The 18,283-nt window shown below is 44.7% G+C and overlaps 1 protein-coding gene across 1 annotated transcript; it reads right to left on the bottom strand.

Moving 5' to 3' along the window:
- Positions 1-279: 279 nt before the first annotated feature.
- On the bottom strand, positions 280-3,578 carry LOC126069893 (testis-specific Y-encoded protein 8-like). The gene is made up of 7 exons (XM_049873539.1): positions 3,464-3,578; positions 2,549-2,769; positions 2,168-2,434; positions 1,014-1,091; positions 766-877; positions 527-672; positions 280-426 (listed from the first exon to the last, which is right to left on the bottom strand). Exons 1-7 carry the CDS (start codon positions 3,576-3,578, stop codon positions 280-282), a joined length of 1,086 nt encoding a protein of 361 aa, XP_049729496.1.
- Positions 3,579-18,283: the final 14,705 nt, after the last annotated feature.

The raw sequence follows: 18,283 nt of genomic DNA, 5'->3' as shown, positions 1-18,283 counted from the left end.
AATTGTAAATTCTAAGGATGACTCACTGATAAAGATTTATGGATACTGGTGGGAGGATGCTAGGAGGACCTGAGCAGGAGGCAGAACTTCAGGGGAGGCAGGAGGGCTGAGGGTGTTTTCATAGCCATGAAATGATAGTCCAGAGAACACATATTAATAATACATCCTTACTTCTCTCTGAGTCTCCATGGGCAGTTATACTTCTCACTGAGATTAAGTTATCCTAGCTATAGCCTATTTTGCATTACATTTCTCTAATGTTCCCATCTCACACTGACTCTAGAAGGTGCTCCTTGGTCCCCAGACAACCCTCATGTCAACGCCCCGTACCATGGTCCTCACCTGGTCTCTCCCCATTCCTGTCCTGGTTCTGCCCTCACTCAGGTCGTACTTCAGGGGATTAATCCATAGGTCCTTGTTGATGATCTGGTAGTGCAAACAGAAAGATCATGCCAGGGTCAGCACTCATTTCCAAAGTAGCTGGGAACACATCAAGCCATTTCTCACCTTATCTACAAAGGCCTACCTCAGTAATCCTGTTACACCCTGAGAAGTTGGGAAGAGACAACCAGTTGAAGAAGTTAACGCTGGTGTCATGATGCCTGAGGCCGTGAGCCTCACATTCATAATTCTGGAACCACTGGATCAGAGTGGAATAAAATGCCGTATATCCTGGGGAAATACAGGAATGGAGGAAAAGGCCTAGATCATGTTGGCCTACAAAACACCTCTGACAATCTATCCATCAAGGGAGCCACTTCTTACCAGTGATGGTAATGTCATATCCCTTAATGATCACTTCATTCCGAAAACAGGGGTTCCTCCAAAAGAAAAATATGATTTTGCAGCCATTATTGGGGTGGATGAAATTCTCTACCTGGGAGAAATGAGCAGATGAGGAAGGTGAGATGTCTTTTTTAGGAGAGTTCCCCTTTTGGGGAGACGAGCCCATGCCTGTTTGTATGGATGAATCCTTTCTAGTTCCCCTTCCCCACCTGAGCTCTGGGTCTAACCTCCAAATTGATCAGGTAGCTGAGCATGTCTTCATCTTTCTCACTGATCAAGGCTGACATCTGAGGGTGGTTTGCAACCTGTATGGGGTCAAGAAGCTTTCTGAGGCCAGGCACAGTAGAGGTCACAACAGATGAGCACACATGGCCAGCAACCAGTGGCTGGGCAGGCAGTCTCCCAGACCTCCTGTCATTGCCACACCCACCCACACTCCCCCTCAACTGTCATCCAATGAACATATGCATCTTGAGGCCTAGTATTGTCCTGGCCTTTGTGCTCATGTGAAGCTATCTTAGGCTCACAAATAGTCTGTCTCCTGAGACTCCTGATACCTGACCCTCTATGTGCTGTAATTTACCTTACACTTCTACTGTCTTCATGTGGGCTGTCCTCCTCTCCTGTGGCTGCCTCTGGTCCTCAGTCAGGATGCTGAGGGCAAACCCTTGATGCTATGTGTCCTAGATGAACCCCAGGCACTTCGCATGGGTGCTTGGTTCTGTTTGGAACTCTGACGGATTCCTATGAGGCAATGAGAGGGCACATATCTGGAGACTGTGGAGAGGGGGATGTGGATGTAGAGGCTGGAGCTCGCTGGTGTGTTCTGGGTTGGGGTGCTGAGATCGTGTAAAAGACAACGGCTGCTCAGCAAAGAAAACATGAGTAAGGAGAACCTTGCCTTTTGGGGATGAGGTACTGGTAGTGGCTGAATGCAAACCCCGGTGGCGGGGTGGTTAAGTACTAGGACTGCTAACCAAAGGGCTGGCAGTTCCAATCCATGAGGCGCTCCTTGGAAACTCTATGGGGCAGTTCTACTCTTCCCTCTAGGGCCGCTATGAGTAAGAATCGACTCGGCAGCACTGGATTTGTTTTTTAGTGACTGACTGGCATGGACATTCAGGTTCCTGGAAGCTATTCTTATGCTGCCTGTGGCCTCTGCTCCTAGTCCCTGGAAAGGTATGCCCTGCTCAGGACAGGGCCAAAAGATTCACCTGCAGTCCCCACCTCAGGGTTCGCTTAGTGTAGATGCTGCCCTGGCTCTATTCCACTACCTGTGTCCCCTCTGGACACCATGCACCCTCCCCACCCACCTTTCTGCTCTTTTAACCCTCTTCCCTCACCCACCTCCCATCAGTCGGAGCTCCCACTGAAAGGATACTGCTTTGACCCAGAATCCCGGGATGCCCTGGATGATGGCGCTTCTGCGGTCGAGGTGTGGCTTACAACTCTGCACCAGCTTACTCCTCAGGCGAAAGTAGGCCCTGCTGGCCTTGGTGTTCACAGGCCATATCTCCATTTGAAGGGCCTCCAGGGCCTCCAAGGCCTCCAGGAAGCGCTGGGTGCTGGAGGGTCCCGGCGAAGACAGGGCCTGCTCGGCCTGGGGCTGTTCGCGCTGCTCCTGCTCCTCCGCCTGTTCCTGTTCTTCCTCGTCCCCCGTCCCCCATGGTCACGACCTCCACCTCCTCAGTTATGTCCTTCACCACCACCACCTCCTCCTCGTGCACCTCCGCTCTCCCCCCCAGGCCCCGCTCTCCTCTACCAGCACCCTACGGAAGATGGCAGCCTCCTCAGGCGTCTCGTCCTTCGCCTGCGCACCCGCTGCGGCCTGCTCCATCTTGGCGCTACAGCTCTCCGGGGGCTGCTCCCCGGGACACCCCGGGTACTGTCTTTTTAAAGGGCCACTTCGCAGGCCGCTGTCCTCCCCGGGCAGCCCTGCCTTCCCCAGGCCGCGCCTCACTCGCCATGGGGGCTGGTCGGGGACTGCGGGGGTGAAGACCTCCCGGGGACGGTAGACGCACCTGGCCCTGGTCAGTCCCTCTTCTCAGAATTCTCTGCTCGTGGAGAGCGAGGTTGGGTGCCAGCAGGTCTCTCTGGAGAGAATCTCGGCACTTGGCGGGAACGGGCCTTTTTCCCAGCACTGGCGACGTCGCCAAACGCAACCAATCAGTGACCGCCAGGGGCTAGACTGCTCCTACTCCTACCCCGCCCCTTGCCTCGCTCAGACTCAGGGCAGCCTCTGCACTACCGGGGCCAGCCTGCAGAGGGCGCCCTGCACAGGACAGAGGGGGTCATCTTGGCCTTCCAGATGGAACGTGGCTGGACCCTGGTCATTAGCGCTGCAGGAGGTCCAGGCTGCACCTACAGGCACACGGTGGCTCCTCTCTACTCTGCCTGCCTCCAGAGGTACTCATTTGTCTCTCCGTCCTCAGCTGGATACCCTGGTGGTGTAGTTTCTAAAGGCTGCTGCTGCTCACCAAAGGCCCGGCAGTTCAAACCCACCAGGCGCTCCTTGGAAACTCTATGGGGCAGTTCGACTCTGTCTTTTAGGGCCGCTATGAGTGAAAATCAACTGGAGGGCAACAGGTTTTGTGCATGGCTCCTCAGCTGGGGACAACCCATAACGTGGCTGAAATCGGTGTCCTATACAAGGAGCCTGCACCATGTGTTTCCTTACTCCACGCAGCCAGAAACCCTCCTGTCACATCTGATCTCCAGGAGAACTGCTCGCAGGCAATCTCGCGTTGATGGCTGTGGCTGGAAGCATCCTCTTTCCGAGCTCTCCCCATCATATTCCCTTTGGAGCCTCAAGAACACCTACCTCGACCGTGAAGCCTCTCCGCCATCAGCCTGCTTGTTAGACAGAAATGGTGGCAGTGAGGGTGGCTGAGAACCCAAACCAAACCCCTTGAATTCCAGTCGATTCAATCCTTAAACCTTACAGAAGCTCAGTCATATTTCTTTCTTAGATCTGAAGCAACAAGCCCAGTATTTTGAAGTCTGGATCAACACACCCTGCTAATTATCCTCAGGAAAACTAGCCTGAGGGACCACTTTATTACCTTTCGGTCAGAACCCTTAGAAGGACTTGGGTTGCCACATTAGCATTTAAAATACTTGTTCATTTTCTCTGTCTGCCCTTTTCATTTTCTTTTCTTGTCTGAGTTCATTTATCTTTTTGTTTTCCTTTTTTTTTTTTTATTGCTGAATAATAGGAACACTATAAAGTAATGTTCCACAGGTTCCTGCTTAATCTCTATATTTTCGAAAGCTGGGTGTAGGCATACCTAGTTGCACAGATTCCTTCCCAACCTCTGCCATTCTCTCTGACTTTCACTGAACAGAGAAATAGCCAAGAGGGAGGCAAAGTTACTGCACATAACACTTTGATCCCTTGTGTCATACTCATGATGTCCTTTTGGACATTCTCAAGCCGTTTGCCCACCCACTTAGAGGAAAAAAATTACCTCCCAGTCCCTTTTGACTCGTGGTGACCTCATGTGTGTCAGAGTAGACCTGCTCCATAGAGTTTTGAATGGAAGATTTTTTTTGGAAGTAGAGTGCCAGACCTTTCTTCCAAGGTGCTTCTAAGTGATCCCCCAAACTTTTTGTTAGTAGCCAAGCACGAAGATCATCTGCACAATCCTGGACCCTCTAGTATGGGAAATGTAGAGATAAAAAATTTATGTAAAACTGCACTCAAATACATACAGCAAAGCAGAGTGGGTAATGAGAACAAACTCTTTATCCATGTATTACGTAAAGCACTACTGAAGACTAAATTAATTAAAGGCTGGAGTTGTTGGCTACAGTGGTCAGCAAACTTTTCTGTGTGTTTTTGTTTTGTTTTAATTTTATTGTGGTAAAATGTACATAGCAGTTCTTACTACTTCTTTTTTTTTTTTTTTTTTAGTTTACAATTAACCGATGTTAAGTACACTCATAATACTGTGATAACAATTACAAATATGTATTTCCAGGATGTTTTCCTCATTTCACATAGTCACTTTGTACCCATTAAGCAATAAGTCATTGGCCTATTCTAGATACCTAGTATAAATGGAACTGTAAAATAGTTATCAGATTTTGTGCGGGTTCCTTTACTTACATAGTGTTTTTGTAATTCATCCATGTCATAACATGCATTATAACTCCATTCTTTTTGATGGCTGACTAATGTTTCACTGTATGTATCATATTTTGTATATCAGTTCATATGCTGATGGACACTTAAATACTTCCACCCTTTGGCACTCGTGAATCATGCTTCTCTAAACATTGCTTTACAAATAACTGTTTTAGTCCTTCTGTTCATTTCTTTGGAGTTTATACTTAGGTGTGTTATTGCTGCTTGCTATGGTGATTGTGTTTTGTCCATTTATTATGTTGTTACTTATTAATCCAGTTGTGAGGATTTTTGTTTTCTTTATGTTCAGGTGTAGCTCGTACTGAAAGATGTAGTTTTGATTTTCATCAGTAAGTGCTCCCAGTCATCTTTGCTTTCATCAAGCCGGGATGTGTCCTCCCACTATTGATAATGGGTCGTCCTTCAATCCTGATGACACATTGTTCTTCACATAGTCCATCCTCTCAGTTTAGTCAACATACAGATTAAATACATATCATGAAAGCATACAACCTTGATGCATGCGTTTCTGATTTTAAACCACAATCAGCACCCATGGAATCAGCAGTCAAGAAATCAAGCGGCTTATTGCCTTGGGCACATCTGCTGCAACAGTCTTCTTAAAATTTTGAAAAGCCAAGATGTCATTTTTGAGGACTGAGGTGCATCTGAACCAAGCCACGGTGTTTTCACTTGCCTCATATGCATGAGAATGCTGTACAATGAATAAAGAAGATGGAAGAAGAATTGATAATTTTGCAGCATAGAGTTGGCAAAGAATATAGAATATAGAATATTCCGTGGATGTCTAGAAGATTGAAAACATCTGTCTTGGAAGAAATACAGACTGAATGTTCCTTGAAAGCAAGGATAGAGGGTTTATCTCCTCTACTTTGGACATGATTTCAGGTGGGACCAGCTCCTAGAAAATGACATCATGATTATTGAGATAGAGAACCAGTAAATAATAGAAGACACTTAGTCTGATGGATTGACACCATAGTTGCAAATACGGGCTCAAACACAGCAACCATCCTTAGGATTGGCCTCAACCAGGCATTGTCTTTTTTCTGATGTTCATAGAGTCACTGTGAGTCAGAACCAACCTGATGGCACCTAACAACAAGTACTTCTATGGTTAACCTTCTGAAGAACCACCAAACTGTTTTCCATAGAAGCTGCACTATTTGCTATTCCCAGCAGCAAAGCAGGCATGCTCTTTCTCCACTTCTATACACATTGCTTTGTTTTTGTTTGTAAGGAGTGGGTGTTGTTTTGTTTTTATAACAGACTAATAGAGGTAAAGTAGGATCTCATGCATTTCATTTGAATTTGTCTAGTGACTTATGATGTTGAGCATCTCTTTTTGTGGCTAATGGTCATTTGCATATCTTCTTTTAGAAAGTTTAGCTAAGTCCACTGCCAATTTTTAAGTGGGATCTTTGTTTTTTTAATTTTTGTTGTTACTTTCATTGTTTTGTTTGTACTAGTTCTTTGTATATTCTGGATATTAATCACTTATCAGGTATGTAACATGCACATATTATCACCTAGTCTCTGTTTTTTTTTTTTTTCAGTCTCTTGCTAGTGCACACACTTTTAAAATTTTAGTTATTAAATCCAGTTTTCTAACTGTATTTCTCTAAGACAGGTTTGGTCGTTCTTCTGGAAGTACATAGTATGTTCAATATTCTTCACCAACACTATAGTGTAAAGATATCAATTCTCCTTCTGTCTTCTTTAATCATTTCCAGCTTTCCCATGCAAAGAGGTGATCAAAAATGCCATGGCTTGGGTCAGGCACACTTTAGTTCTCTAAGCAACATCTTTGCTTTTATTTATTTATTGACAGTGCAAAGGCATTCAACTGTGTGGATCGTAACAAATTATGAATAACATTACTAAGAATGGATATTCCTCAACACCTCACTGTTTTGTTGAGGAATCTACATAGATGAAGATGCAGTTGTTCCAACAGAATGAGGGGATACTGCATAGTTTCAAATGAGGGAGGTGCCTTAGGGTTGTATCCTTTCACCATACTTATTCAATCCTCATGCTGAACAAAAAATCCATGAAGCTGGACTATAAAGGGCATCAGGATTCCAGGAAGACTCATTAACTACCAGCTATATGCAGATGACACAACTTTGCTGACTGAAAGTGAAGAGCACTTGGAACACTTACTCATAATATCAAAAACCACAGCCTTCAATATGCATTACACCTCAATTTAAAGAAAACAAAAACCCTCACATGCAGACCAGTAAGCAATGTCATGATAAAAGGAGAAAAGATTGAATTTGTCAAGGATTTCATTTTACTTGGATCCTCAATCAATACCCATGGAAGCAGCTGTCAAGAAACCGAAAGAACTGTTGCACTGAGCAAATCTGTTGCAAAAGACCTCTTTAAAGTGTAAACAAGCAAATATGTCACTTTAAGGTCTATAGTGCACATGACCCAAGCCATGTTTTTTTCAGTCAGCTCAGGTACACGTGAAAGCTGGACAAAGAATAAAGAAGACTGAACTGATGCATTTGAATTATGGTATTGGCGAAAAATATTGAATATACTGTGGACTGCTAGAAGAAGGAACAAATCTGTCTTGGAACAAGTAAAACGCAGCCAGAATGCTCCTTAGAGGAAAGGATGGTGAGACTTCACCTCACGTACTTAGGATATGTTATGAAGGGACCAGTCCTCAAAGAAGGACATCATATTTGGTAAAACAGGTGTCATTGTTGTTAGGTGCCATCTAGTCAGTTCCAACTCATAGTGACCCTATATAAAACAGAACAAAACACTGTCTGATCCTGCCTGGACCTGTGCCATCCTTACAGTTGTTGTTATGCTTAAGCCCATTGTTGGAGCCACTGTGTCAGTCTTTCTTTTGGGGGGGGCCTTCCTCTTTTCATATACCTGTAAAGTAGGTCCTCAGCTAAAAAGAGGAATACCCTCAACAAGATTGATTGACACAGTTGCTGCAACAATGGGCTCAAGCATAACAACAATTGTGAGGATAACACTGGTCCAGGCAGTGTTTGTAGGGTCTTTATGTATCAGAACCAACTCTAAGCACCTAAGAACAACATTGCAAATCATACTGCTTACTTGATATCCTTTTCCAATCTCTTATTGTTGCAGTACAGGAAACCCAAGTGATTGGTGTGTTGATCTTGTAGCCTGCCTCCTTGCTTTATTTATTTGTTCTAGCAAATTTGTTGTGAAACCTTCAGGCTATTATATGCATGTTATCATGTCATATCCATATAGAGATACTTTTACATCGTCTTTTCTACTTTGGATACATTTTTTCTTTCTTTCTTTCCTCCATCCCTCCCTTCCTTTTTTTCTGTGGTCTTACTGTGCTTACTAGGACTTCCAGAACAATATTGAATATAACTTGTGATAGGGGCCATCCTTGTCTCATTCTCCTTACAAAGGGAAGGCTCTGGTCTTTATTGACTTAGGTATTGTCACCGGGTTTTTCATAGATGCCCTTAATCGCTTTAAGCTATTTCCCCTCTATTTCCATTTTATCAAAGGTTTTAGTAAGGAAATGGTGTAGGGTTTTACTGAAATAATTTTATACATATATTAAGATAATCATACGGATTTTCTTTTTATTAATGTGGTATATTACATTGATTGATGTTCTAATGTTGAACCAGTGTTGGATTCCTGGAATAAATACAATTTGATCGTGGTATAATTTTTTGTTTAATGTGCTATTGGATTCTGTTTGCTAAAATTTTGTTGAGAGTTTTTATGTTTATATTTATGAGTGATATTGGTCTGTAGTATTCTTTTCTTGTGATGTCTTTGTCTGGCTTTGGCATCAGTCATGCTGGCTTAATTGAGTGAAGAAACATTACTTTCTGTCCTATATTTTGGAAGACTTTGAGTAGGATCAGTGTCATTTCTTCTCTGAATGTTTGCTAGATTATGCAGTGAAGCTATCTGGTAATGGGCTTTTTTTTTTTTTCTTGTTAGGGGAGAGGGATGTGTTTGATGACTGACTGAATCTCTTCTTTTCTTATGGGTTAGATGATATATTTTTTTTTTATTTGTGTGTGTTAGTAGCACCACTGTGGGCCACCTTGCTGTCAACCCCTTTGAGGTTAAGCATCTCTATCCCCAGAGAAGCTGGATGACTGCCCAGAAGAAGGTGCTCAGGAAGGGTAAACCATGCACCTGTGTTACATGCTGTAGGATTCCATTTGCATCGATTCTCCAAAAGGCAAAGCTGGGTAAATGTGGAGGAGCTGTGTGGTGTCCAGGCCTCAGCTCAGGAGCACTGGGTGTGCAGATGAAAGTGTGAAGGGTGGGCTCCTTGGGGACACCATCATGGCCAGCACATTGTGGGTATGGCTTCCCACACCGTGGTTGTGACACTGTGTTAGAAGGGGTCTCCAGACTTTACCCTGGGGCAAAGACAGTGATCGGGTCATGAGATGTGTTCCTGTCATTTCTGAGGAGGGCAGGGGTACTCACAATGGGATCGGGAAGGAGAGACAAAATGAAAACAAAGACAAAATCACCGTGGAAATAAGATGAGTAGGTTTTCCTGAGTATTCTCATCAACGCTGCCTGGAAATCCTGGGTGTGGATCCACCACCGACTGGGCCACGCCCTGGAAGTGGCTTGGTTCTCCCAGTGGACAGACCTTGTCCCAGTGCCTGGAGCACAGGTGGTGGCTGAGGAGGGAACAGCCTACAGCCATCCAGACCAACAGCATCAGTGTCTGCACCGCTGCCCTCCACCAGGGGGAGCCAAGCCGGGTGCGGGGGCAGGGCCGTGGGTTCAGAGGTCACACCGTGGGCCTAAGGATTGGCGAGACGGCTTTCAGGGCCCGGACGCTGCCCCCTTTCTCCGCCCGGTCCAGGCCCAGGCCAGTCCAGCTGCATTAGACAGCCCCCCGTCTGCCCGCCCGGCCGCCCCGACAACCGCCAGCCAGCCAGCCAGCCTGCCCTCTCTCCGTCTCTGGCAGCAGCCGCTCAGCCCTCGGTCCAGAGCTCTTTCGGGACCCGCCCTGAGGGAAGGCAGGAGCTAGGCCACCTTCGCCCAGCCACCATGGTCCACCCGAGGGCGTCCGAAGTCCGGCAGCTGCTGCACAACAAGTTCGTGGTCGTCATGGGGGACTCGGTGCAGAGGGCCGTGTACAAGGACGTGGTGCTCCTGCTGCAGAAGGACTGCCTGCTCTCAAGCAGTCAGCTGAAGGCCAAGGGCGAGATGAGCTTCGAGCAGGACAGGCTGCTGCACGGCGGCTGGTGGGGCCGTAGGCACAACGGGACCCACTACCGCGAAGTCCGCGAGTTCTGCTCCACACACCACCTTGTGCGCTTCTACTTCCTCACGCGCGCCTACTCCCGGTACGTGGAGAAAGTCCTGCTGGAGCTGCTGAGGGGCGAGCACGGCCCAGACGTGGTCATCATGAACTCCTGCCTCTGGGACCTGTCCAGGTATGGCCAGGATTCCATGTGGAGCTACAGGAGGAACCTGGAGACCCTGTTCTGGCGTCTTCGCCAGGTGCTGCCGGAGTCCTGCCTCGTGGTGTGGAACACTGCCATGCCCGTGGCTGAGACGGTCTCAGGGGGTTTCCTACCACCTGAGGGCATGCCCCCGACCGCGTGCCTGCGGGATGATGTGGTGGAGGCCAACTTCTGGGTGCCTTTCGGGGCAAGGAGCAGGGCGTCCAGAACGCCTTCTCGGGGGCTTCTGCTGCTTTCAGGGCCAAAGAGGCAATCAGGCTAAATCCTTTCCTTCCAATTATCTGTAGTTTCTGTAGAAGAGTTATTTGTTCAGAAAAGCCCCAAGGTTGAGCAGCGCTTCACCACTTAGCAAGATCCAACGCACAATTCAGTGAGCTGACATTAAGTGCCTCTCAGGGCTGGTGAAAAAACAAGCCTCCCAGACTGTCTTCTATACCAATAAACTGAATTAATTTATTTTTACGCACTTGGGAGACTCTGACAGCTTTTCTAGTGGCCAGGAAGTTTCCTTTGCAGAGAAACCAGCTTCTCTTTCCTCACTTGAGAAGCTTTTAATTAAAGGGACAATGTGCCTTATGGACAAACTGGGTGGGGAGGTAGCCAGGGGGGAGACGGGAATCAGAGTGATCTCAAGCAAGGTAAGAAGGAATGAGCAATTCCAGGGCTGGTTACAGAAAAGGAGAAATGACACATTTTGGCCTTGAAATGATTTAAAGCATTATTAAAGAAAACGTCAAAAGTTGGTGTAAGAACCCCTGAAACTGTTAGCCTGAGATCATGTTTAAATCTTAAATAAATTTATCCCCTGAAATCTTCTTTGAACTAGTAATAGCTTAATTAGTAAAGTATGTCTGCCTTGAGCCTTGTGCTTTTTTAAGGAGCTCTCTATATGAGATCAAACTGACAACAGCAACTGTTGAAAGATGAGATAGGAAGCTTAGGGGGCATTGAGTTTGTGTTAATGGGGGAGGAACTACTAAGAAGAGGAGAGTGGCTGTACAGCTTGAGGAATGTAAAACGTGTCACTGAATTGTGCTTGTAGAAACCATTGAATTGGTGTATGTTTTGCTGTGTATACTCTCAATAACAACAAAGAATAAAATAAATTTTATTACAAAAAGCAAACAAACAATAGTTAACTAGTAAAGGCTGTCTGCCTTGACCATTATGCTCTTTTAAGAACTATCTATATGGAGCCCTGATGGCATGATGGTTAAGAACTCAGCTGCTAGCCAAAAGTTCAGGAGTTCGAATCCACCAACTGTTACTTGAAAACCCTATGGGGCAGTTCTACTCCATCCTATAGGGTGGCTATGAGTTGGAATCAACTGAACAGCAACAGATTTTTTTTTTTTTTAATAGGGTCACATTGACCAGAGCAACTAGAAAGTTTGGTTAGGAAGCTTAGGGGGCAGTAAGTTTATGTTAGTGGGGTGAGAACAACAGCTCAGAAAAGGAGGGTGAGAATGGCTGCACCACTCAAAGAATGTCATCGATGTCACTGAATGGTATGTGCAGAAACTGGTGAATTGGTGAAAGTTCTTCCGGGTATATTCTCAACAACAGCAAAAGTAAAATAAACTCTCTAAAAAAGAAAAGACAAGATGGCGTAAACAGTCTAATGTGTTCTGCTCTAAACCTGGGTCTCACCATCGACAAAGGAGATGAGACTGATATTTCATTTCATGCAATTTGAAAGTCGATGAGGCATAATTTTAAAATCAATGAGTGCAACAACAACATATAATTGAGCTCCTTCTATCTATATAGCACTGTGCAAAACACAGGGAGGGTGCAGCTTATCCCCTTAAAGAGGAAGAACTGGGATGGCCCATGCTTTGTGCACTGAGACTTCCCTTACAGGTGGTATTTATTTGACAGCAACCATATTAGGAAGGTAATGTTGTTAAGAAGCTCTGGTGGCACAATGGTTAAGTGCTCGGCTGCTAAACGAAAAGGTCTGCGGTTCAGACCCACCTTCTGCTCTGCAAGAGAAAGTTATGGCAGTCTGCTTCCGTCATGAGTACAGCCTAGGAAGCATTACGAGGCAGTTCTACTCCACCATATAGTTTATATATGAGTTATGAGAACTGTTGTTACCTTCTATGGAGTTAGCCTAGACTCATGGTGACACAATGGAATGAAACACTACCTGATCCTGTGTCATTCCAATGCTGGGTTGGTGTCATGGATTGAATTATGTCCCCCCCAAAATGTGTATATCAATTGACTGGGCCATGATTCCCAGTATTGTGTGATTTTCCTAAGTGTTGTAAATCCTGCCTCTATGATGTTAATCAGGGAGGCTGGGTGGTAGTTGTGTTAGTGAGGCAGGACTCAATCTACAACATCGGATTGTGTGTAGAGGCACTTTCTTGAGATATAAAAGAGAGAAGCAAGCAGACAGACAGGGGGACCACGTACCACCAAAAAGTAGTGCTGATGGTCTCAACCCACCTGGATCAAAGGACAATGAAGAACACCAAGGTCACACAATAACTGTTAGCCCAAGAGACAGAAAGGGCCACATGAACCAGAGATGTACATCATCCTGAGAACTAGATGGTACCTGGCCACAATCGATGACTACCCTGACAAGGAGCACAACAGAGAACCCCTGAGGTAGCAGGAGATCAGTGGGATGCAGACCCCAAAATCTCATAAAAAGACCAGACTTAATGGTCTGACTGAGACTAGAGGAATCCTGGTGATCATGGTCCCCAAACCTTCTGTTGGCCCAGGACAGGAACCATTCGCGAAGACAACTCATCAGACATGGAAGGGTCTGGACAATGGGTAGGAAAGAGAAGCTGATGAAGAGTGAGCTACTTGTATCAGGTCGACACTTGAGACTGTGTTGGCATCTCCTGTCTGGAGGGGAGATAGGAGGGTAGAAAGGGTTAGAAACCGGCAAAATTGTCACAAAATGAGAGACTGGAAGGGCTGACTCATTAGGGGGAGAGTAAGTGGGAGTATGGAGTACGGTGTATATAAGCTTATATGTGACAGACTGACTTGATTTGTAAACTTTCACTTAAAGCTCAATAAAAATTATTAAAAAAAAAAAAAGTAATGCTGGGAGTAGAAGAGATCTTTTGGACGCAGGGTCCCTGCACCAAGAAGTGCGTAATCCGGGGGAAGATTGATGAGAAGGCCCACAGAGAGAGAAAGCTTTCCCCTGGAGCTGACACCGTGAATTTGGACTTTAAGCCTATGTTACTGTGAAGAAATAAATTTCTCTTTTTTAAAGCCACCCCCTTGTGGTATTTCTGTTATAACAACACTAGATGACTAAGACAGGTGGAGATCAGACTGTTGTGATCTACAAGGTTCTCAATGGCTGATTTTCAGAATAGATTGCCAGGCCTTTCTTACTAGTCAGTCTGGAAGCTCCGCTGAAGCCTGTTCGGCATCACAGCACTACAGAAGCGTCCGCTGACAGACGGGTGGTGGGTGCACATGAGGTGCCTTGGGTGGGAACGGACCCCCGGTCTCCCACATGGAAGGTGAGGAGTCTACCGCTGACCCACCACTGCCCCCTTACGGTCGGTTATAGAGACCCAGTGTTACAGAGGGGAGAGCAAAAGGGGTGAAGGCTATAGTTACCACATGGTAACAGAGTCATGATTCAGGCTACGTTTGCCTAGCTGCAGAATCCACGTGCCTTGCACTATACCACATGCCTTCAAGGTAGACAGGAAAATATGTGTGTGAGCATGTGTGTGTGTGCACACGTATGTGGTGCACATGTACAGTGCACACACACATACGCACACACACAAATACCAAGCGCAAGAGACGGGCTGTCAGCTGGGTGGTGTCTTAGTCATCCAGAGCTGCTGTAACAGAAACACCACAAGTGGATGCTTTAACAAAGAGAAATTTATTTTCTCACACTCTAGTAGGCGAGAAGTCCAAATTCATGGTGCCAGCTCCAGGGCAAGGCTTTCTCTTCTCGTCTCTGTTGGAAGGTCCTTGTCATCAATCTTCCACTGGACTAGGAGCTTCTCCATGCAAGAACCCCAGGTCCAAAGGATGTGCTCATCTCCTGGGCATTGCCTTCTCGGTGATATAAGGTCCCCATGTCTCTCTGCTTGTTTCTCTCTTTTATATCTCAAAAGAGATTGGCTCAAGACACAATCCAGTCTCGGAGAATGAGTCCTGCCTCAGTATCGTAACTGTCTCCTATTCTACCTCATTAACATCACAGAGGTAGGATTTACAACAGATAGGAAAATCACTTCAGATGACAAAATGATGGACAAGGACACAATACTCAGAACCATGGCCCAGCCAAGCTGACACACATTTTGGGGGGACACGATTCAGTCCATAACAGGTGGGCTGTGGAGGTGTCGCTATTTGAACTGGCACTCAGTGAAAGATAGGGAGACATCAATACTGAGATGATTCCTTGTAACAGATGAAGAGTGGGGTATTAGGAAGGTGGGCATTAAATAATGGGGCGGCAAAACACAAAGCACGTGAAAGGTTCTGGAAACCAGTCAGAGTGACTGGATCCAAGATCTGTGTTGAGTGCAATCATAGGTTAGGTTAGAGGCATACAGGGATTCGAACGTTAAGAGTATAGCAAATTGGGTTTTAGATAAAGATAATATTGGGAGTAACTATCAAAAATACAGCTAAATGTTTCCTTAACAACATTAAGGAGTCCTGGGGTGGTACACATGGGTAATGTGCTTGGCCGCTAATCAAAAGTTTGAGGTTTGAGTCCGCCCAGAGGTACCTTCGAAGAAAGGCCTGGCAAAATACTTCCAATACGCAGCCATTTAAAAACTCTATACAACACAGTTCTACTTGGAGTTGACTCCATGGCCAAAAATAAAAAAACTCTCTTAAGGAAACCCTGGTGGTGTAGTGCTTAAGAGCTACGCCTACTAACTAACAGGTCAGCAGTTCGAATCCAACAGCTGCTCCTTGGAAACCCTATGGGGTAGTTTTACTCTGTCCTATAGGGTCGCTGTGAGTCAGAATCCACTCAATGGCAGCAGGTTTTGGTTTTAGAGGGTAAATTTCAGTTAATAGAAAATTTTATTTTTGTGTGAAAGCATTCACTACTAATGGTATAGGAATAAAAAGTTCTGTTCTGAAAGTTTGAAATCTTTGAATCAGCAATTGAAAAAGTTTCATTTCAGATAATGGAGGAATTTTTATCTTACTTGATGAAAAATTCTTAGGAACACAAACATGAAGACTAAAATGATGAAAAATTGCTATTAAAATGTGTTGAAAACAAGTCCAAAGTGGAGACAAACTAATTGTGGGAAGCAAAAGGCTTATAGGCACCAAAACAATGCATTTTCCCCACAGCCAAAGACGGGTTTTGGTCCCAGGAAAGATTCAAAGCTGGACAGGTACAGCCATTAATAACCTGGTATATGAGGCAGAATTGACTCGATCGCAACAGGCTTGGGTTTTTGGGTATATATGGGAGTCCCAGGGTGGTGCAAACAGTTAACATGCTTGGCTGCTAGTCTAAAGGTTGGAATTTCGAGTCCACCCACAGGTGCCTTGGAAGAAAGGCCTGTAGATCTACTTGTGAAAAAATCAGCCATTGAAAACCCTATGGAGCACAGTTCTACCCAGACACACATGGCTTAGAGTTGACGCCGTGACAACTGTTTATTTTTTATAGCTGATATAGATGAAGACCCATGGGTTAAATATCAAAAGGTAATTCTGATCTGTGACTTAACAAATAGTGCTCTTCATTTAAAACAAAAGTACTAAGAACTTCTTTGGTTATTTAATTTTAAAATGAATGTGACCTCCAACAAAGAATGAAAAATCCCACTACCAGAATGCCACTGGAAAAATCAAATAACACAGAAAATGTAAAGGGGTATACTATACCAAAAACAAAACAAAGCCCATTCCCTTGAGTTGATCCCAACTCAGAGTAATGCTATAGGTTAGAGTAGAACTGCCCCATAGTGGTTACAAGGAGCAGCTGGTGGATTCAAACTACCAACTTTTTGGTTGGCGGCCAAATGCTTAACCACTGCCCCATCAGTGCTAAAACAAAATTCTAGCAGAAATAAAAGACCAGATTTACTGGCCTGATAGAGACTGGAGAAACCCTAAGAGTATGGCCTGCACACACCCATTCAGCTCAGTGATGAAATCACTCCTGAGGCTCACCCTTCAGCCAAAGAATGGACAGGCCCATAAAACAAGACAAGACTAAAGGGGCACGCCAGCCCTGGGGCAAGGACTAGAAGGTAGGAGGGGACAGGAAAGCTGGCAATAGGGAAACCAAGGTGGAAAATGGGAGAGTGTTGACATGTCATGGGGTCGGTAAACAATGTCACAGAACAGTATGTGTACTAATCGTTTAATGAGAAGCTAGTTTGTTCTATAAACACTCATCTAAAAAAAAGTACAATAAAAAAGGAAAAAAGAACAAGTGTTTTTATTGGAGCCTACTTTCTCCAGTATCCCTTTATGTATGGCGAATATATATGTGTTGTTATTGTTAGGCACAGTCTAGTCCATGTTGACTCAGGATGATCCCATGTGACAGAGAAGAACTGCCCCGTAGGGTTTTCTAGGCTGTAATATTTACAGGAGCAGATCCCCAGATCTTTCTCCAGCAGAGCTAGAGGATCGGTTCGAACCACCAACTTGTCAGTTAGCAGTGGAGTGCTTAACCATTGTGCCACCAGAGCTCTTTGAATATATACATACCTGTTGAGTCAGAATCCATTGTGCAGCAACGGTTTTGCTCTGGGTAGACTATAAAGAGAACGAATTAGCAAAGGCAGAAATTAACATCATCTGACTTCTGAAATGATGTGCTCAAAATCACCTACGTAATGTCCTTTCCGAAAAGCTTAAACAGAATCCACTCATGAGAAAGCCATTAAACAAATTCAGGGTGAAGGGCACTCTATGCAATAGCCAGCATGAACTCTTTACACTTGTCAAATCTGTGAAACAAACAAACCCAAAAGGCAGAGGGACAGCTCCAGATTAAAAGAGAATAAAAAGATTTGACAACCAAAAGACAGGCACAAGCATTAATGGAGCCTGAATTTCTATAAAAAACAATTATAAAGGCAATTTTGACATGACATTAAATTTTTAACATGGGATGGTACATCAGAGGGCATTATTGTGTCAATTTTTAAATATCTTAGACATGACAGTGATAATTTTACTATGTTTATGTAGGAGAATGTCTTTGTTATGAGGAGATGCACCCTGAAGGATTTAGTATTTAACATGAATTGGTGCATTACTTTTAAATGATTCAAAAGTATGTATGAAACCCATTGCCATCGAGTCTGTTCTGATTCCTAGCGACCCTATAGGATAGAGCAGAACTGCCTGGTAGGATTCCCAAGGAGTGCTTGGTGGATTTGAACTGCCAACATTTTAGTTAACAGCCGTAGGTGTTAACCTCTACACTACCAGGTTTTCCTACACCACTATATATATGTGTATGTACGAAGGGAGGTCGATTAGATAGATGATAGATGATAGATAGATGACAGATGATAGATAGATAGATAGATAGATAGATAGATAGATAGATAGATAGATAGATAGATAGATAGATAGATAGATAGATAGATAGATAGATAGATAGATAGATAGATAGATGATAGATAGACAGGTAGTTAGGTAGGTAGATAGATGACAGGTAGATGACAGATAGACAGACAGACGATGATAGGTAGGTAGGTAGATGATGGATGGATGGATGGATGGATGGATGGATGGATGGATGGATGGATGGATGGATGGATGGATGGATGGATGGATGGATGGATAGATGATAGACATAGACATAGACATAGACATAGATATAGATACAGATATACACACACACATATGTATATATATACATGTC

Source organism: Elephas maximus (genome assembly GCF_024166365.1).
Source record: "Elephas maximus indicus isolate mEleMax1 chromosome Y unlocalized genomic scaffold, mEleMax1 primary haplotype SUPER_Y_unloc_1, whole genome shotgun sequence".
Classification (NCBI taxonomy): domain Eukaryota; kingdom Metazoa; phylum Chordata; class Mammalia; order Proboscidea; family Elephantidae; genus Elephas; species Elephas maximus.
This window is presented reverse-complemented; position numbering and strand designations above follow the sequence as displayed.

Coding starts and splice junctions, on each gene's coding strand:
- LOC126069893 (XM_049873539.1), bottom strand. CDS start 3,578: ATGATGGGGAGAGCTCGGAAAGAGGATGCTTCCAGCCACAGCCATCAA. Junction 2,435..2,548: donor CCATCTTCCGTAGGGTGCTG/GTAGAGGAGAGC, acceptor ACGGGGGACGAG/GAAGAACAGGAACAGGCGGA. Junction 673..765: donor ATATGACATTACCATCACTG/GTAAGAAGTGGC, acceptor GTATTTCCCCAG/GATATACGGCATTTTATTCC.